Source organism: Eubalaena glacialis, chromosome 13, assembly GCF_028564815.1.
Source record: "Eubalaena glacialis isolate mEubGla1 chromosome 13, mEubGla1.1.hap2.+ XY, whole genome shotgun sequence".
NCBI lineage: Eukaryota > Metazoa > Chordata > Mammalia > Artiodactyla > Balaenidae > Eubalaena > Eubalaena glacialis.
In genome coordinates, this window is record NC_083728.1 from 4,729,351 (window position 1) to 4,750,071 (window position 20,721).

Genomic DNA, 20,721 nt, shown 5'->3' on the forward strand with positions numbered 1-20,721 from the left:
TACACCATTTCTTGAATAACTCCACTTTTCCTGATTGTAAACTGCATTCCTAAATTCCTCCCACCCAACTGAGTCCCTGTCTTAATGCAGGACAGACAGCCGAAATTCAAACACCTATTTGGGGAGACTAGGTAAGCAGGCACACTGTGAGACAATATATAAGGGTATAAGTTGGTAGACTCTTTGGATAGGGCAGCAGTGATCAAAGTATAGAACTTTTTTTTTTTTTAAATTAATTAATTAATTAATTTATGGCTGCGTTGGGTCTTTGTTTCTGTGTGAGGGCTTTCTCTAGTTGTGGCAAGCGGGGGCCACTCTTCATCGCGGTGCACGGGCCTCTCGCTATCGCGGCCTCTCTTGTTGCGGAACACAGGCTCCAGACGCGCAGGCTCAGTAGTTGTGGCTCACGGGCCCAGTTGCTCCGCGGCATGTGGGATCTTCCCAGACCAGGGCTCGAACCCGTGTCCCCTGCATTGGCAGGCAGATTCTCAACCATTGCGCCACCAGGGAAGCCCTAGAACTTTTTTGATGGGGCTTAGTGGCTTTCTAGGGGGCATGGGTTTGAGAGGGGGACAGGATGGACATTTTGTATTGTCTGCAAATTGTTTTCAGAAACCCAAGATTAGGTCAACAAAAACATAGAGTGACAATATTTTATACCCACTTATAACCTTGGGGCCTTGTCACCTCAACACGGGGGCCTCCCAACTTTTGATGCAGTCGAAACCCTGAACAATGGGTGTCTGCTTGAAACCACCAATAATTCACGGGAGTCACATCCTTTGCTCACATTTAATTTTTATTTTGATTTTTTTTTAATGCTGCACAACACAATATTTATTTCATTTGTTTCATTTATGTCATTTATTCTTTTATTTCTTTATTTCTGTTTGCTGCTGTTATTTTACTTACTTAAAGAGAGAGGGAACGTTTGTGGCCTTTTTTTCCTTTATCTTTTTCTGTAGGCCGCCTTAAGCTTTCTAAATTTGGAATATTTAAGCAAGCTGAAGGGTAAAGGGGGTTTCGCAAAAATCACTTGAGGGAAAGGAAAGGTTGCTTTGTTAATCATGCCCTATGGTGGGTGATCAACTGCGTGTACAATTACGTTTCACTTTTAATTAATTGTGCTTAAGGCCTTAATTAAATTTGGAAGTTCCCTTCTTAGAGCAGCTCATACTGACGGAGGTGCATGCGCTGGATGATGTCACGGCAGTCGTTGAACACACGGCGAATGTTCTCTGTGTCCACAGCGCAGGTGAAGTGAGGGTAGCAATAGTGGCGCCCGTCTCCACTAGCAGTGCTGATTCTCTGTGGGCACAGAAGGAAACTCGGTCAGTGCCGCCTCTCCAGTAACTCCCCCTGTCAGCAGTGGGGTCATCTACCGAGGACTGCCCACCAGTCATTGATGTTATGTGAAAAGAAACCCAAGTTGAGGGGCACAAAGGCTAAGATTCATACCGGCAATATTGGTGAAATAACACTGAGGAAATGGATGGTTTGATCCCCAAATTTAGAATTAAGGAAACTTACACCCCTAAGAATAAGAGAACAAGCAGAGAGAGGGAACAAAAGACACAGTCTCTACTCACCAGAAATTCATCTCGAATGAAGTACTTGGCCCGGGTCACGCGTGGGTCCTCTCCGGGCTCGGGAGTCGCTGCAAAGAATATAAATATTTTGTTACTTAAGTGATTAAAATAAGGTTCTTTGGCTCCCCCTACAGATCCCTTATAGTGTGGTGGTGGTTGGGGGAGGGGGGGGGTTCCATTCTTAGAGGACGATCAGTTTTAAAATCCAGAACAGAAATTTTTAACATATGCAAGACACCCCATAGGACCAAGGGGCACTAATCAACTGCAGAAGGCCACACATACCATCCTCAGGAGTAGTGTAGCGAGCAAATTCTGGAAAGTAGTCCTCAATCTTCGATTTTCCAGCAAGGACTTTCTCAGCGAGCAGATCTTGCTTGTTGAGGAACAGAATCACAGAGATGGTGCGCAGCCATCTAAGAAAGAGAGACACGGGTTTAATGCCCAGGAAAAGAAAGCATTCTTTCTGCAAGGGGTTTGAGATGCTTGCCCAAGAACTTGCACAGGATTCTTTTCTACTAGCCATGCAAATACAGGGCCTTGAGATCAGTGGGGAGGAGACCAGGGGGGTCACCGCACAAACCTGTTGTTCCAGATGCTCTTGAAGAGGTTCAGGGCCTCCTGCAGGCGGTTGGTCTGGTTGTCCTCACGGATGACCATGTTGTAGCTGCTGCTGGCAACCACGAAGATGATGGCAGTCACATCTTCGGCACAAGAAAGCAAAAGCAGTGCATGTTAGAAGAGAAAATGATCCTTAACGATGAAAAAACCAAAATGTCCTTAAAGAGCAGAGAAGCCCATGGCTCCCGTACCATTGAAGCACTGGATCCATTTGCGGCGTTCATCACGCTGGCCGCCCACGTCAAACATGCTGCAGGAGAGAAATGACACCTGGTCACTCCAAGGGCCAACACTGGTCCACCGTTCTCCCTGCCAGAAGGAACGTCAAGAAATCTCTCTCTCTCTCTCTTTTTTTTTTTTATTAAAGGGAACCATTTACTTACTGGAAGTTGACTTTATCCACCTGGAACTTGGTCTCAAAGATTCCAGAAGTCAGGACGCGGCAGCGCAGCAGGTCCTAAAACAAAATCTTAGGTCAAGGGATCTCACCCAAACCAACCAAAACGTTATTAATAATTGACAATCTGGAGCAAAAGTCTTGACTAGGTTGGAAAGAGGGCTCCACGTCCTCTGCTTGTGAGACCATGTGCATACCTGGTCGCTGGGCACATAGTCAGCCTGCTTGATGACGTCAATCTTGTCCAGGAAGCTGGGAGGAAAAGAAAGATGCACAGGGGTGACCACACACTCATGCCACTTTGCCCACTATTCCTGCCTCTCTGCCAAGTCCGGCTAAATGGAAATGATCACCCCACAGTTACCTGGCATTAAGTCAATGGGGAGTTTGCTTGTGTTCATTATGAGTCCAAGCTTATGCCTTAGAAAAGGTTAGAGCAAACAGAATTTAAGATAAATGTACCTGGCTGACCAGTAGGTCTAGGAACAAGGAACTAGGGGTGGGCTCTCAGGACCCCTGGCCTACAGGTACAGCACAGGCCAGTGCAGAGCTCTGGTCTTGCTTTAATTTTAAAAGGCTGGTTCTGTGCATGTCAATCAGCTGAGGGCCCAAAATCAGGTCTATCTGATTTTGTGCCATTTGATAAAGACTGAGTAAAAAATTCAGATTTTCAAATTGTTTGGCTTTGACTAAAATGGCAAGTAGTTTGAAAATCGTACCCTTCCGTGTCACGCAGTTTTTTTAAAAAAATGAAAAAGATGGCACACTTAAAAGAAACAAGGATTTTTTTTTTTCCCCAAGGGACTAATGAAAATAAGATTGAGTTACTCAGAAAGGGTATCCCTTCCTTCTACTTTTAAGAAGGGGCCCTTTTGGCCCTTACCACAGTGAACAGGAAACAGACACAAAGTTCCCTTCCGTTCTACTTGGTCCATGAAATAGAACAGTCCAGATATTAAACTTTGAGTTTTCAAAAAACCTCAGGGCCATCCAGGTTAGGGGCCCTTATCTGGGCAGGGAGCATGTGCAGTGGAGGGGCGGGGGCGGTCTCAGGGGCCATCATTAGTGATGCGAAAGCTTTAGAGGGAAAAGCAGTGTTTTCTATCTCCCGCTCCACAGCCGTAACTGTTCCCAAAGTAAAAAGTATCTTACTTGTGTTGCCTGACTAGATACACTGTTAGGAAAAATAACTTCTAAAAGACTAGACTAATTTAATTACTGTGGAAAGTTAATATTAAAACCAGCTTTTTTGGGGGCAGGGGTCTGGATTGTTGTAAAGTGGGCTAATCAGAAAAAAATCACAAAGAGAGAAAAGTCCATTTAAAGAAATTCTATAAGGTCCCCCCCCCCCCCTCCCCGCCTTCCTTTTTACCAGTTTAAAGTTAGTCTGGCTTAGAGGATATACCGACTTGCCCAATCAGTCTTACATTACAGCACCGGGCCAGAAATAGCTCCCCAGCCGCCCTGGCCTGCAGCACGTTGCCATGGCAACAGAACCACAGTTCTATAAATAGATCGTCAGCACCAAATCTTGTGAGAGAGACATCTGGAGTAAGGCCAGCCAAACCCCAGCTCAACAAATAAAAATAGGCACCTTAAGGAACGGGCAAGGTACCAGGAGCTCAACTTTAACATAAAGGCCGTTAAACCAGAAACACGTTGGTCACTGCAAAGGCAGGGCTACTTTAATCATCGGGCTGGGGAAGACATTTTATAAGATTCAAGCTATGTTCTCTTTTTCCCGGAGTTCCCTTGAAACTTTCCATAAATTGTGCAAATGTTGCCATTTTCAGATAAAGTTGCAGGAGTAACCGAATTTTGCCTTAAAAAAACAACTTTTAAATGGTGTGAGATTCAAAAAAAAAAAAAAAACTGGCTAAACTGTTCATCAATGAAGTTGTTACACCCTTCCCCCTTCCAGAGCGCTCAAAACTGGGATGGTTAAACCCTCCTAATCTTGTACCTGTACTTCTGACTTGGATCCAAAATACAAAAGGCAAACAATTCCAGGATTTCCATTTGTTTTGCGTTACTATAATTAGCACTTCCAGCTTTAAGCTCAAACTTTTGAGAAAATCAGGGGCTTTGTTGAAGAAGGGGTGGGGGTGGGAGGGTCACAGGGACCGGCCCAGATGGACTGTTTTTCTGCTCCTTGAAAAAATATACAGATTTGCTTGTATATTAAATCACAAAATAGCTACATGTGTGACAACTGAAAATAATCAAATGCATTTCCGATGGGAAAGCAGGGCCAGGGAAAGATAAATTGATAGGTTTCACAGCCCCTAACATCAGCCTGTGTGATGTGTCTATAACAGGATTCTGGGGAGCTTGCTTTGTGTTTGCTGTTTGAGTGCTGTCACCTCTTCCTCCCTCCTGTTTATTCGAGTGGTTTTCACAATAAGTTCCTCCGGCGTGGGGCTCCTACGTAACGCGATTTTAGCTTTTTGTGAGCCAGCCGGGGTACCTTGGTCCTGGTTACTTAATATTTTCAATAGCAAAATTGTTTGTGAGTTTCAGTTACTTACATGAGAGAGGCTAAAACACCACAAATCTCTCTTGCCCTTCCCCCGGTCATAAAAGACAATCCAACTTGAGAAAATGATAACTGAGACCACTTAGTACATTTGTGCAACATCAGCAAACAAACGATATCTTTAAAATATTGTTTATGGCTCCGAACATCACATATTTGCTATATTATGTACAGGATAAGGAAGGTCATAAACTATTTAAAAGGCAACTTTCCAGCTGTGTTATCACATCCACTGGAAGACAGCCCATGAAAGGACAGAGCAAGGACCCCATGGGGGGAGCATCCTTGAATTAAGGCCCAGTGTGAATGAATAAATAAGGATAGGAAATGGAATTCAACACAATACCCGACTCTAGATGAACTAGGAATACTGGACTCTGGCAGCTACTGTAGTCACCTACCTGATAGCAGAAACAGCAAAGCAACTTATCAGTCGCCAAGGAGGAGGAGGCATATTTTTGTCCTCACTGTTCCTCTTTGTCAGGTTTTTACATTACAGCAATAAAATAGAATATTTCTACCTGATCCAAAGTGTGAGAGCTGCCCTATCTCCCTAAATGCTTGGCGGTCAATTCAGTTAATTACTTCAAGCTAGTTAATTATGAATGTCACTTTACTGCAGGTAATTATCATTTTGCTCTAACAGGCATTAATTGTTTGTATAAAAATAATGTCACCGCACTAAAAAGTGCAATTAAGGGCTTTATAAAACAAATGAATCAGACTAGAACTTTCTAACCGCAGGTGGGAATAACTAGCTGGCTCCTATGAAAAGAACTCATTTACAAGTAACTTGAAAAGTGGGAGTCGAGGTTTGTAAGGTTCTCTCCGTGTGCCCGTGTGTGCGGACGTGGAGACGGGGTTACTCACTACTGGGCGCAGTCAATGAGCTGGTACTCGTTGGAGCGCTCGTAGCAGGCACGCACCCCCTCGTCCTCCCACAGAGCCTTGGCGTGCTCGTAGAATTCCTGAAAGTGAACACGAGAGGGAAGGTTTAGACGCGGGAGCTGCTCCAAGTCAATGAGACGGGAGTTCACTCTGCCACCAACCCTGGGTGTGATTATTCCCAATTTCGGGGCAAACTAAGGAATGGGCGTTCATAAAGACCTTCGGCGTGCTAAATGCATTCAAAAATTGAATCCGGCTGTCCTCTGATTGTGAATTTCTGCTCTTGGGTAGTTGTCATCCTATATTTTTGGGAGTGGGGGGAGGGGCCAGAGTAAACTATTGAATAACTTTGTTTCTTCACCCAACGGCTCATCTAGGAGTATAATCTAATTAGGAGGCGCTGCCAATATATGATTCCATGTCGTGGAAACAAGACGTTTTCATTTGTGAAGATGTGGTGGGATCGAAATTTTCCTTCCAGGAAAATTTGAATTTTAGAAAAAAATATTATGGTTGGGAGTCGCTGGCAAATCTGACCTTGTCCGTCAATGCCTGTCAATCAAAAGAGCAAATGACCTCTGCGTGGTTTTAAATTGCAGTAGGTCATGATTCACATTTCATTTGAACAGAAAAACATTTTTAATTGTATCGGGGCAATTCGTCCCTTACAAGGAAAGAGAAGGTTTTTCTGCAATGTGAATGCAGCAAGAAAAGGGTCAAAAGTAGGCAGGAACGTGAAGTTCAGCTAACAGAAGACCCTTAAGAGGTCACCGTCCTGGTGTATTTTTAACGGGCTGCCTTTTTTCTCCTATTAGAAATACAGAATCACGTCTCATGAAAAAGTCTGTGTTTGGCATTATGTGTGCTGTGTTTACTGCTTGACTTTTTTTCCATTTAAAAGAATTTACCTTGCCATACTTACTAATACTGCTTCCTTGCTAGGAGAAGTTTGCAGCCAAACCCATTTAAAATACACAAACACAAATTCCCACGAAAGCCTGACAAAAGGCAACAATAAGTCATTGTTTTTGCTGTAGACAAGTCTTTTCCTTCTGGGCCTTATAAACTTGCCCATCTTTCCATCTTGTTTCCTGTTCCCCTCTTATAAACTATTCTTCCCCCACAAAGGGGTCAAAACATATATGCTTGGGCCACAGGCAATTTTGTGTTCCCTAAAAATAGTTCTTTATGGAGCAGACAAATCTTTGTAAGCAGTGTCCTGCACGCCAGCCAGGGTGCACAGAGGACAGTCCCTGGGTTATGATTTATTTAGGTGAAGGTCTTTTCTTTCTATTTTTTGAATAATAAGAAAAGACTTCATTTGCCCCAAGACAAGGACTGACTTTAGAAAAACCTTAATAAAGGTTAAATGGCAAATTGTTTAAAATGAGAACATCTTCCGTTTATAAAACTCAGAGCTGGCACTTCATTTCTGCATTCCTTGGTATCTTAGGATATTTTCGATTAGCTGGACAATTAGCATTTGTGTGCCATACTTAACAGTTTTGTTTGTCACAAGATGTGTATAAGGGAATAATTAAGGCTGCCACAACTCATGACTTTTTCTCTCATAAAGATTTACAGTCTAATACAGTGAGAACTGTAGTATTGAACTGTGATGTTTACTTGCGGGGACGGGCGAGCCAAGATTGACCAGGGGTGATAGAAATTCGCTCATCCATCTTGACCAAAGCTCTAATGATTATTTTTCCTATCAATATCACAGAAATGGGTTTTGCTGGCAGTATGCCTGTGTGGGGGGCATCCCAGGGGGGGTGTGTGGGGTGGGAAGGGGCGTGGGCGTAGCTTACGGGAGGGAAATCAAAGTCTGGCACGTTCATCACGCTCAGAATGTAGTCCACTCTGAACTGGTTCTCGGGGTTGGCCAGCTCCACGGGGGGCACCAGGTTGCTCATGGCGGCCACGATGGTCTGAAAATGATGGAGCAAAGCGGTCAGGGGGACAGCGCTGTCTGAAAGGGAGGCTAAAAGAATGACAAAAAGGACCAGGCACGTACTTCAATGGCCTCTTTCAGGTTGTTTTTGATGTCCTGCACTTTGGTGGCCTTCTCACTACAGTGGGATTGAAAAGGAAAAAAAAATCATATTGCATCACGCTGACTCACAGTGTCGCTTCAATCACGATTTTCCAACTAAAATAGTATTCTGTTCTTGAAGGAGTGGTGGGTTCAGATCTGTGCAGAGGTTGGAGGTTCCTGAATAAAGGTGGTTTCAAATGATAACCTCCCAGACTGTGTCCCGAGGACACGCCCAATTGGGGCAGATTACCAAATCGGCATCTAGATAAGGATCAAGGCTACTGTACCAGAAGTGGGGGCTGGCTCATCACTATTCAGAGGTGCTTCCATTTTCTTGAGGCCCACACCGCACACCAGCACTTCCGAAAAGGTTCCTACTGGCCCTTGCTAGCATCCCTGCTTTGGGGGTGGGGTTGGGGAGGGGGAAAAATTCAAGGTGTGCCTTGGGGCTTCCTCAGTCACTGGATTAGCACATGGACAACCAGTGGATGAAATGCAGGTGGTAGTGTTAATTACAGATTTGAGGGCTTTGGGGCCCTGCTTATTTTTGTTTATTTCAATAGTCGCTGTGTGTCTGTCACTGCAGCCAGCAGCAGTGGATGACATTTCTAGTTGATGATGTTAATACAGATTGATCCCTCGATGTGAATAAGGTAAAAATAAGATTCTGCCCCCGGAAGGCTTTATGATCTGGGACTTATTGGGGGGAGGGGGAGGGAGGCGGTGTGGCCCATGTCCCTCGGTTAAGTAGAGGTTAGCGTTTGTTGCTTATTGATTTTAACTTGGGCACCTGGGACGGCCTGTGTGTAGATGTGGAACCATCTACATTCAGGGTCCCTGGGACCACAGGTAAAGACCACGCCCTTTGGCTCTGGGGTGCCCTGATGTTGTTTGTCCCCCTGTGTCTTTCATACACTGTCCTTCATCACAGGCACAGCCAGGGAACATTCTCGGGTTTGTGTTCTTAGGGGTTAAGGACCTCTTGCTCGGGGTGTAAATCTTGCCACTCTACTGCCCAGGCGTCACCTCTTGGTTTGGGGGGTGGGATGGGGTATTGAACCCACAGCCATGACACATCTACTGCGTATTAGGCCCTGGGATGTGACAGCACCGTCACGAGGAACTAAGGTGCTGTCCTCACAGAGGAGGGAACTGAGGCTGAGGGAGGGAGGGTCTGAGTGACAGAGGCAGGAGGACAGAGGGGGAGACAGAGCTTACGTTTTTCTTGCCGGGATTTTTAAAGAAATCTCTTTAAAGAGAGTCCCAATTTTTGACGAATTCACGGGGTTAATTGCCCAAGAGTCGTGGGATGGAGGTAGAAATTAAACACGTAGCCCCTCAGGGGCAGAACACGACAGGACATTAATGCAGAGGACACGCGGGGGGGGGGGGGCGGGTAACAGCAAAGTGCAGCCCAGCGGGGAGGTCAGCATGTGACGTGGGGAGGCGGCTCTCGGGTCGGGGGACCACGGCGGCGGGGGATGGGGGGTGTCACGTGCTCGCCTGCAAGAGCCCCGCCCCCTCAAGAACCTGGCCTTTCCTTCCGTTTTATCCTTTCAAAATAAGTCTCTGCATATTCGTTTGAGGGGTGGGCCCTCGTTTTCTGAATGATCTCATCGCATTTCATCCCTACCCCAGGGTCAAACTAGCCTTTGAGACCCCGCCCCTCTCACACCGGAATCCGGAGCTGGTTTAGAGATGCTGTGCTCATCAGGGGCTGAGGGTGTGGGGCGACAGATGGTACCAGGAACCCCCTCATGGTCGGGAGAACTCCAGGCACGGATATGAGAGCTGTGCTGCCAACCAGGAGAGTGGGATCCGTGCCCCAAGCCCCCAGACTCTTAACGCAACGACCCTAGGCTTAAAGGGAGACTGTCCCGACCCCTCTGTGGGACTATTCTGCTTCGTACGTTTCTGAAAATTACTAATCGTGTCCAGACTTGGTGCCACAGTCTGAATCAGGTATTTAAGACGTTGGAGTTTTAAAAGGACACGTGTTTGTCCTTAACGTTCACCCAGGAATTCAAATTCAAAACCCCATAGGACAAATCCATTCCCATTCATTAGAAACAAGCTCCATTTCCATGGTACTGAGAGCCTTTAACCTTTGGTTTTATGGTCCCACCAGAGTTAAAATTAGATATGTCCGGGTATTTAATACCCAAATGAACACAGAGCAAGAGAAAAGTTATTTCCAGAAACCTGATTCTTTCATTCAGTTTGATATTTTGGTCTAAGTAGTAGTATGATAATTGGAAAACTTCCACTCTTAAATACGGATATTTTGAGAACGTGTTCAGTATTCATCCACGTATGTGAATAGGTGTGGGAGTATATCAAGTCTAAAACAGCTAAAATAGAAATCTAAAATCTAATTCGGGCGTGTAATACTAAAACATAAAAATTCCTCCATTGAAGCAGTTACTCTGTAGATGGAGATATGATTCTGGGGGCTGGCAGGTTTATCATAATTTTTACTATCGCTTAATGAACTTAACGTTGATTGTGACATTCGGAGAACATTCCTCAGATGTCTCTAAACTGCTTAACAAAGCCAAATTGTATATCAATTGCTAGAATTCTGATGGACTGAAAAATGGGGGCTGGAAGTTCTTTTAGGATATTATAGCTTCTCCTCCCCCCCGCCTCCACATAGAAAGCAGATCAGGGCTGCTTTCTATGCTAGGTTTGAATTCTAAGAGCTGCCCACCCCGCTCCCCCCTTCAGCTAAGTATTAGGGGAAGGCTATGTCGTACTAAGTTCTATACCTTTTTTATATTTATGCCTTTCTTTTTTTCCTTTGGTGGGAAAAGACAGAAGACAGAAGACAGACGCAAGATACAGGGATTGCTGAGACATGCAGATAATTTTTATTTATCACATACGTTAATACTTATTTCTACTTGTAGAACAGAGTCACAGATAGAAGAGCAGGCTGTTAGTAGGTATTAGAAGGGTTCAGGGGTCTAGCATAGCATCTAGTACACAGTAGGTGGCTCAGTAAGGATGTCATAGCTCTCAAATACCAACTTTTGGTACAGTAAACTGTCAATCACTTTTTATGTAGATGCCTTGGATGGTGGATACACTACATTTTTGTCAATTAGGGATTCCTTTTTTTGTTTTTTTATTTTGGTTTTTTTTGGTGTTTTTTTTTTGTTATCTTTAGAGGTTAGGTGGTAGGGCCCCCTCCCCCCTCCCCAACAGAATAGTATTCTTATTAGAAGTTCCTAAGGCGGGCAATTCCAGCATGCAAAGTGTGATAGGACATAGCCGGGAAGATGAGAAATTGAAGCCATCATCTAGGGGTAATATTGTCTAAAAAAAACAGATGAACAAACATGTGTCAGTTAACTTGGTCCCAACCCCCCAGTATCCTTTGCCCCTCCCCTCCCAGGCCACAGAAGCTATTTCTTTGAGATGCCCTAGGCTAGGTCAGTCGGCTCTGCATGTTCTCAGGAGAAATAGCTGCTCCCCCACTGCAAGCTGAATAAGCAAAGCAGTGCTCAGAGAGGGTTACCTGGCATGCATGTGTGTGCGTGTATGTGGGGGTGTCTGTGCGTGCGCGCGCGCGATGGGCAGTGCGGATGCAGGAAGTGAAGGAAAAAAATAATTTGATAATGAATGGAAAAAGATGGAGGCCATCATTAATTTCCTGTCCACTAGCTAACGTAAAGTGCCTTGGGTTAAAATAAATTTGACAATTTTAAAAAGACCAGAGGCTTTTCGAGATCATTCTCAACAATGACCTCCCCTCCTCAACGTGCCGAGCATTTTTTTCCCCAAAATTAAGGACAGTGCGGCACCACGTATTTTAATAGAGGTAAAAAAAAATTTTTTTTCCCCCAGAGGTCTGAAATTTTAAAATCAGACCAACCACTGGGTAGATGGAATTTAGTAGTTTTAAAAACAAGTAGCCAGTTTTAAAAGCAAGTAGCCAATTCAAATGATGAGCTGAGGGGTTGGAAACCATATGGAAAAACAGCAATTCTCGAGAAACCCTAAACTGATCATCTAAAGCTGAAATCTATAGCCTTCCCCCAGCTGGATCTAATTATACTTTAAGGTTGGCCAAAAGAAAAAAAAAATGGTTTTGCACTTCACTTGCTCTGAAATGTTAAGAAATTGTGCTGTTTGCAGACGTATACCAAGATGGCTGATGGCCCTTAAATGATTTTGGTTTTCTTCCCGGGTCTCTGTGTCCTCAGTTTCCCAGTATGATCTTCGTGTGTGTCAAGTGTGTGTGTTAAAAAGTTTTTCTGTTTTTGAATGTGCCTACCCATCGCTGTTGCTCCTTGCAGCCTGCGGGTCCTCTTCGCCGCCCCTTTTAAAGAGAGATTGAAAGCTCACCTAATCTGCAAGGCACCGCAATTTCACAAAAAACCCCACACAGCCTCTCTACATTCCTAAACAAATGGCCACCATCCTCCCGTTAATTCTTAGGTCGCCTTCCTGGCTAAATTGGAATGTCTACTGAGACTGCAGGCCGTAGAGGGAAGAATTCCACACCTTCGCTGCAGTATTAGCCGAGTCCTCTGGGGACTCCCGTCGGGTACGTAAGAGACGGATAATTATTTTCTTGTGCTTTCACTAAATGCACATGCATCAGGGAGCTAAAGCAGTGATTTATCTCACAATTCTTTGGAGAATACAGCAGCGCATAAGGCCCCTGATTGTCCCAGACCTCAATCTTCACCATGTTGCATCTGAACACAGACATGGGTGCTTTTGGCCCATGATTTCCTGCTGCCAACATTAATTTCCTCCCTTTTTGTAGTCGGGAAACTACCTATGTTTTTATTTCTATATAACTGCTCCCCATAAACTGTCATCAATTAAAAGTGTGCCTGGACCGTAAGGCAACAAAAAATAAAAAGAATAAAACCCACTACCACCAACCCTCCCCACCCCCCAAAACCCAATCTTCATGAATGGTAGGAATTCCTCCTTGAAGGTGGGACAGGCAAGATGGCTTAAGCTGTCTACCTGGGTTTGTACTTGATTAGCTTATTAGCTCAACCAGTGTTAATGGCACTTTTTTTAAAAAAATGTAAGATAGAGAGTTAGCGTTGAGTTAGGAAAATCCGCATTTGACCTCTGTATTTCTGAAGGTCAGATTAATGACATGTTACTCTGCAGATGTACTCGGCACAGCAGTCTGCGGACAGTTAAGGCAAATGTAATAGCTCAGCCCAGCCCTGACAAAGCGCACATTTACGGAGGAAGGAGGGAGAGACCCTGCACCACACAAAACACCCTTTCGTGGACGGATGTCCCCACTTCACAGGGAATTCCTAGTGGAGAAGGAAACCGCTTTTGTTGCAATACCACAGCGAGGAAAAAGAAAAAAGGAGGCTCAGTTGGACGAGATAAAAATAAGGTTTCTAGACTCACATAAAGAATTCCCCTGTATGTCACTTTCATGGGCTAAATTTAACATCCTCGGAGATTACCTATGGCTTCCTCTACAAAGCAGGCAAACTGGGAATGTCGCTTCCTCTTTTGAAAAAATAGAAAAGAGAAGTTCTGGTTTAAATGCCTCGTCTGCATTACAGACGGGCTCACTTAGGGAGGAGAATCCTTTCCCTAAAAATTAAAAAATTTTAGGGCAATCTGCAGAGTAATAAAACTTTTAAGTGAATTATGTCAAGGATGTCCTATCTTCTATTGGACTCGAGCTAAGGTAAACAGTGGCTGCTGCATCCTTTTAAAAAATTCGAGCCATGTCCAGTTTTAATCAAAATATTTATCTAGAGGGTACATGGTCAAATTATTTCTGCTTAACTAGCCTCATGAAGCAGCTCTCCTCAGCAAGTTGCAGGGGGGAAAATTATGCAAGATTTTTCTTTAAATTACAAAATCATAGCAAGAAGCCTATTTCAGGTTTTTTGTTTTAATTGACGGATGGCAACTCTGGTGGCAAGGCTTTAGAAATTAAGAATTGCAGAACTGGTTTGTGACAAGTGAACTGACTTATTTAATTAACAGCATGTATGTGCATATCAGTAACTCATCAGGAGCCATTCATAAAATTAATAGTCCATCCCTCTGAATTTTAAAGCTTAAAAAGCATCCTAAACTAAAATGTCCATTTGTATGGGTGATAGCATCCTTTTCTCCACCCCCCCCCCATTATTTGGTCTAAGAAATTCTAGAATTTTCCATAAAGAGCCTGTTTTCCATAAACTGCCTTCAGCGCAGTTCTTTTACCTCTGAAAGGTGATAAAATTCATCTTTGTCGTGTCCCCCCACCCCCAGTAGGCCACAGTAACTTTTTTTTTAACTGGTTTGTTTGGGGTGCACAACTGAATTAAACCATGCCCCTTTGACTCAATCTTCCCTTTTGAAACCAAGGGGGAATGCAACTTTCAATTGAATCCATGTTTAAGAAAAGGAATAGGATTGCTAACTAGTAACTGCAAACTAGTGCCTTCAGGTGTTTGTAATCTAGTGAGGTTAACTGCTCTCTCCCCCGTGAAAAACAGAGGCTGGGTCTGGGGAGACTTGTGCCCCTTATTTGCATCCTTCCTGGCAAGTAGAAGGCCATTCCCATCTTTTACATCCCTGATATAGGCACTCTCTCGTTTCATCTTTATTCTCACTGCGGTATTGTCACATTGTCCTATAGCAAAATGCCCCGAAGGACTTTTCAAAGGCAAAAGTACCTCTTGGTCTGGCCGGAAGTGCCCAACTCCCAGCCTTTCCATCATTTAAACTTCTCCTTTTTCTTTTCTTTAGGCAAGACCATCGATTTTTAAAAAGGGAAACAATGATTTACCCATGATAATTCCAAAGGGGAGGGGGAATGAGGAATTATGAACAAGGGCTGACTCTTCCAACTTTGTTTTATGTAAGAATATCATTGAAACCATGTTTCTCCTTAGTAGTTTACAACATCCTGCACTGGTGCCTTGCGCTGAAATGTGCTTGGGGGCGGGGGCGTCTCTGCAGTGGTCAGCATCACCAGGCAAAAGGGTGGCCACGGCCAGCGTCAGCTATGTCGGAGACCCACTGCACCAAAATCTGCCACAGACCCGTCACGGGGCCAACACTGGGGCTTTATTATTATTACTGTTTCGTTGCTGCACCAAAGAGTAGAAGGAGGGAGAGGAGAACAACCCCTAAAGAGCTCTTCCCTGGATTTTCTAACATGTAGGCTGAAAAAAAATCAAGCAGACGTTGCCCAGCCCCCAAAAGCTACCTAAACTTCCTAAAGGTTAGTATCCAATGTGCTACTCTGCCTGTGCCCTTGCCACAGATTTGACACTTACTCTCCATTAAACCCATTAACATGCAGGATCCTCATTTGCTTCACGATGGTGCTTTTACCAGATTCTCCAGCACCTAGAAAATGAAAGTAAGTCTCAGGTTAAGAGGGAGGCATTTTACACACTTTGGGCAGGGAGGAGAGAGAGAGGGGACTGCCGTTTTCTCCATAGAAGCAACACACAAAAAACAAACAAGAGACTTGCAATTTTCCTTGACATTTCGACGCGGAGAAAATGAAATCAACATCCAACTTTGTGTGTACCTGCAGTATTTCACCATCAGAACAACAAACAAGAATTAAAGGTTTTGCTTTGTTCAGGTGTTTTGTTTTCCTTTGTTTTTATTTTTCCTTTTGGTTGTTGCCTTAAAATTTGTGGGGTGGGCAAAGGGGCAAAGATAGAATGACGCAATTCTGTCATGGGAGGGGGGGGTCAAGAAAATTGCAGTTAAAGTCATGAAACTGGATGTTTGAACTATGAGCGTTCACGGGTAAAAATGTACACATTAATGTATACGGCCACATAATTCACTGCTTGTCAGATGTTTCATGGTTAAAATACCCCAGTATTCACAAACAATGCCCCGGCCCTGCAGGCACCCCCAGATCACGTACTGACGCAGCAACTGCCTCTTCAACATTTTCTCAAGGCTGCTGCCTTCTCTGCAGGGTTCTCGCCCCCTGGGCTACTTAAAAATCAACCCCTAAGCCCCATAATATTACATTTTATCCACTTCTCCACACCCCTCCCCCTTTCCCTGCTAACTTTATTTTTCTAAAGATAAACTCTCTCTGGATATGACAACCATGGGGGGGGGGACACCATTGATTTGCTGTCACCTTCTCGAAAAACACATTTAAATATTAAATACAAGGCTTGAGAACTACCCTATTAGCATGTTAAAAGGACAGGACTTTAATCAGAAGGGGAAATATTCCTGGGAACCACTGAATTTTCAAAGATTCCAAGCCCTTCCCAACGAACAGAGCTAGAAGGGGCACATGCCCCCATTTTAAATCACCTTTCATTTATAAAAACATATATTTTATGGAAAAAACACAGTTCCACCAAGCTAGAAGGAGGATTGCTAGTTTCTCATTTTCTGTTTTTGCAAATGGATACTCTCTCCAACAACTAACCCTGAGGGGACAATTTTTTGTCCTCCTCAAGCACAAACCTGTTTGGTTTTTTAGTCCTCTTTTTCACTTTTAATTTTATTAATTGTTTTGTTTTACTGCCCAGAGAGCAAAGCATTCCTCCTTCTCTTGCCTTTTCACAAGGCTGTAATCGATATCTGTAAAAAGTTAAAATCAGTTTCCACAGAAACATTGATTTCAAAGCAAACATTCTATCTTAATGAGCCTAACTCTCATAAATTAAAATATTAAAGGTACGATTAAGAGATTCCATGAAGAGAACACACAGTCTTAATCAGAATCTCCAACACTCTCGTGTTAAAATGTGTTGTGTATCACCTCTCTTTACGGGCACAAACAGGTCCGTGCCTCAGTTTCCCCATTTAGGAAATTAGAGAATTGGACTGAAAAATTACTGCAAGATCTTTTGTGGTACTGTAATTCACTCAGATTTCATATCATTAAATTAAAAAAGAGGATTCTGGGCATCACTACTTTTCCTCTTTTGTGGGGGGGCATCATTTGGTGAGAATCACCATTTAAAGATGCAAAATGTGTGGCACTGCCTTGGGCTGCAGACCCCCATATGCCAGAGCCTTCAATAAATTATGGTAATAGGGCTAGGACACCTGGGAAAGGTTAGCCCAGTGATGCCAGGTATGTTCAGAGCAACAGTCTCAAGTGAAGACTTTGTGATCTCCGTGCAAGGGTGTTAGAAATTTAAGGTACCATTAGCATCACACTTATTTTAAATTAGTATTCAGATAGCAGAAGTGTTCCTAGGAAAGATTCTAGACTTTTCTAGGCTTATACTTTGAAATCAAATTACATGCACATTAATATTCACATAGCATAGTTCCACCTTTAAAAGTTTTTGACAACACCTCAACATACGTTATCATTTAATTACTGTAATTGCAAATGCATAAACACACACCAAAGGGACTTATTTTCACTTAATAATTTTCTGCTTTACATAAATCTGGACCCAGGAGAACAAAGACATGACCCATCCAAAAAAAAAGCAAAGCAGACGCCACCACAAAGAAAAAACAGCCCTTTACATTTTATTCTTCATCATCAAGCTGTTCTGTTGATATGTGACCATGAACTAGGTCTTAACCTAGCAAATTCACAAATTAACTCAGATAGCCAAATTACTAAGGAAGTGGAAAACTTCCATACTAATTAATGCTTGTGTAATTCTTCTGGTTATTTCAACAATGTCTTTTATGCTTCTTTTGATTTATTTTTCCAAAGCAGCACCTTTAAGACAAAAGGGGAAAAGGCCATCTCCTTAGAGTTAACACCCCCCCCCCGCGTTTTTTCTTTTTTTTTTTTTGGCCAAAGAGGAAAAACCGCAATCAAAAGAGAAAACCCCAAACCAAACAACCAAATGTCACTTGACAAACAACTAATTAATGTAGTCTCATCTCCTTCCACCTGGAAAAAGTCTTTTCCTTAAAGCGTTCTCAATCCCCCCTCCCACCTTGAAAAGGACAAAAAAACCACGCCATTTCCAGACCAAGAAGCCATTTACAGACAAATGTCATTTTCCAGTTCTGATTTGTGCTTTTTTTTTTTCTTTCCATTTTTTTCACAAAGCACTCTCAATGTGGCCGACTAACAGGAAAATGTGTGTGTGTGTGTTAATGGTTTGGGGGGGGCGGCAGCTGCTACAGTTAATTCTCTTCTTTGCTTTTCAAAGAGCCTGCATATCTGGAAGGGGAAAAAAGGTCATACTGTAAAATGACGTGTCATTTGGCTTCACTGGGCACTTAAGAGTACTAACTCCATTTTTTTTTTTTTCCGGCCTTATTTTATTCGATTCTCCTTCTCTTCCTTCCACGGCCCGGCCCGGCCCGGGACACGTCTGCTCCGCGCACACAGTGTGTCCTGCCCGCAACGCACCAAGTCGCGCCCAGCGGCCGCCGCGCTCCCTCCTCCGCCCGCCCCCCCCTCCGGCGCCACGACTCGCCCGCGCCCCCTCCCCCTCGCTGCACCACCTTTACCACTCCGAGCCCTTCCGAGGGGCTGATGTCACCCGCCCCCCCACGTCTCCTCGGCCACTTCTCCCGCCGAACCTCCCCTCGACGAGGCCCCCTCCGCCACCGCGGCGCCCCCCCCCTCGCGTCACCCCCTTCTCCACCAGCCCCTCTCGCTTTCTCCCCTTCCCTCTCCCAACAAATCACACACCCAACGGAGGCGGGTCCGCCTCCCTCGGCCCGCCACCCCATTTCCTGTCCCCGAAACCCTCTTTTTGTCGCAGTCTCCCGAGCCCTGTGGGACTCCCCCTCCCCCTCCCCAACACGCACCCGAACCCCTGGCGTCGTGTAGGCCTCGCGGAAAAAGAGAGAGAAAAGAGCGAGGGGGAGGGCGAGAGAGAGACAGAGAGCGAGCGGCCAGAGGAGGAGGACCCGCGCCCGCGTCGCCACGGCCCCCCGACCCATTTTGGGCCCCCGCCCGGCCGAATGGCGCCCCGGGGTCCCCCTTCCGGCCTCGCCCCCGGGACACTGAGCCCGCGGACGGGCGGCGGGCTCGGGAGCGCGCGCCCGGGGCGGGGGGCGGGCTCGGCGCGCGCGGCCTGCCGGGCGCCCCGAGGGGCCCCCGGGCCGGGCCGGGCCGGGGCCGGCGCCCCCCGCCCCGCCCTTACCCAGCAGCAGCAGGCGGTGCGTGGCCCGGTAGACCTGCTTGTCCTTCTGCAGCTGCTTCTCGATCTTTTTGTTGGCCTCGCGCTGCGCCTTCTCCTCGTTGCGCTGGTCCTCGGTCTTACTGTTTCCGAGGCAGCCCATGGCGGCGGCGGCGGCGGGGCGCGGGGCGCGGCCGGGCTGCGGCGGCGGCGGCGGCGGCGGGGCCGGGCGCGGGCGGCCTCACGCGGGCGGAGAGGGCCGGGGCAGCGCCGGGCGGGCGGGCCGGGCGCGGGCTCGGCTACTCGGGGAGGAGCGCGCGGGGCGGACTGCGGGCCGCGCGGGGAGGGTGGTGTCGGTCTGACCGAGCCGAGCGCGCGGCTCCCAGCCCCTCGAGCCGAAGCCGAGGGGTCTGATGGCCGCCGCGGACCGAGGCGGACCAGAGCAGGAGCTGCGGGAGCTGCTGCCGCCGCTGCCGCCGCCGCCGCTCTTATTGCCTCGGCCGGGGCCCCGCCGCCGCCCCGACCCAAAGCTCCGCGGCGGGCGGGGGGAGGCGGGGGGAGAAGGAGGCGGCGGCGGCGAGGGGGGTGGAAGGAGGAGGAGGAGGAGGAGGAGGGATGAGGAGCAGCCGCGGCAGCGGCCGCGGCGGCGGGGAGGGCGGGAGCTGGCGGAGGGAGGCGCTCCCCCCCCCGGGTACCCGGGGAGGGGGTCCCTCTGCCCGCGCCCGGCCCGGGACGGGACGGGCCTGGGAGACGCCCCCTCGCCCCCCTGGCTCGGGCCCCAAGCGGGGCCGGCCGCGGGGGGAGAGGGGGCGTCTCCGAGCCGGTGACGACCCCTCGCACGACGCCAACGCTCCACCCCCTGGGCCGCGTCGCCCTGCGGCCCCCGAGGCCGAGCCCCCTCCCCCCTCCCGCGGGCGCCGCCGAGGGGCCGGGGTGGGCGGAAGGGGAGGGAGCGCGAGCCAGAGCCCGGACTTAGGAAATTTTTCGAAAAGAAGAGAGAGACAGAGAGAGCTAGAGAGCAGGGAGCGTGGAAGAAGCGAGGCGAGCACAGAGCAACCGAAAAGGAAAATGTGTCCAAACACACACACACAAATACTCAATAAAACTCCACACTACACAGCGATGGTGGTGTCTGGTGGCGGGGGAGGGGGCGGGGGTCTGACTAGATGAGCCGCTCGTCGCGCCCCTGGCGCTGGGCGCCATGGCCCGAGCCGAAGGCACCCGAGGTCCCGGAGCGCCCACGGCCTCTGCGCTTGGCCCGGCCGCCCACGAAGGAGAAGAAGGCGCAGCCCAGGAACATTCGGAAGCAGCAGGTCGCCCCGAAAAAGAAGCCGCAGCCGCGGCCCTGCTCCGGGCGCTTCTGCAGCAGGAAGTCGAGCACCCACGCGGGGCTGCGCACGGGGAGGACCAGGAAGGTCAGGAGCGGCAGGTGGGCGCTCAGCGCGCTGATCTGCAGCAGCCCGGACCCCCACACGGCGCCCCTGAAGCCTCGCAAGGCGTCGAACAGGTCGTCCTCGTCCTCGTCGCTCGAGTCCGTGTCCCACTCGATCCAGATCCTACTCGTGGCCCCGGCGCCGGCGCCCACGCCGCCCCCGCCGGCGCCCTCCGCGGCGCCCTCG

At 47.2% G+C, this 20,721-nt stretch overlaps 1 protein-coding gene across 11 annotated transcripts in view; it reads right to left on the reverse strand.

The window, feature by feature from the left end:
• Positions 1–780: 780 nt before the first annotated feature.
• Positions 781–20,721, reverse strand: part of GNAS (GNAS complex locus) — a 67,003-nt gene continuing 47,062 nt past the window's right edge. For 2 of the 11 annotated variants that reach the window (XM_061210127.1, XM_061210119.1), the window contains exons 2-13: positions 15,341–15,413; positions 12,349–12,393; positions 8,049–8,106; positions 7,843–7,962; positions 6,014–6,111; positions 2,805–2,859; positions 2,594–2,667; positions 2,402–2,460; positions 2,173–2,293; positions 1,875–2,005; positions 1,590–1,657; positions 781–1,308 (exon numbers count right to left, since the gene is read on the reverse strand). In XM_061210127.1, the coding sequence (XP_061066110.1) occupies positions 1,162–1,308; positions 1,590–1,657; positions 1,875–2,005; positions 2,173–2,293; positions 2,402–2,460; positions 2,594–2,667; positions 2,805–2,859; positions 6,014–6,111; positions 7,843–7,962; positions 8,049–8,106; positions 12,349–12,393; positions 15,341–15,413 (1,049 nt within the window). In that variant the 3' untranslated portion in view covers positions 781–1,161. Of the gene's footprint in view, positions 1,309–1,589; positions 1,658–1,874; positions 2,006–2,172; positions 2,294–2,401; positions 2,461–2,593; positions 2,668–2,804; positions 2,860–6,013; positions 6,112–7,842; positions 7,963–8,048; positions 8,107–12,348; positions 12,394–15,340; positions 15,414–19,126; positions 19,318–20,721 lie in introns of those variants that run through there. The other 9 variants (XM_061210129.1, XM_061210122.1, XM_061210128.1 and 6 more) reach the window with 7 other exon arrangements.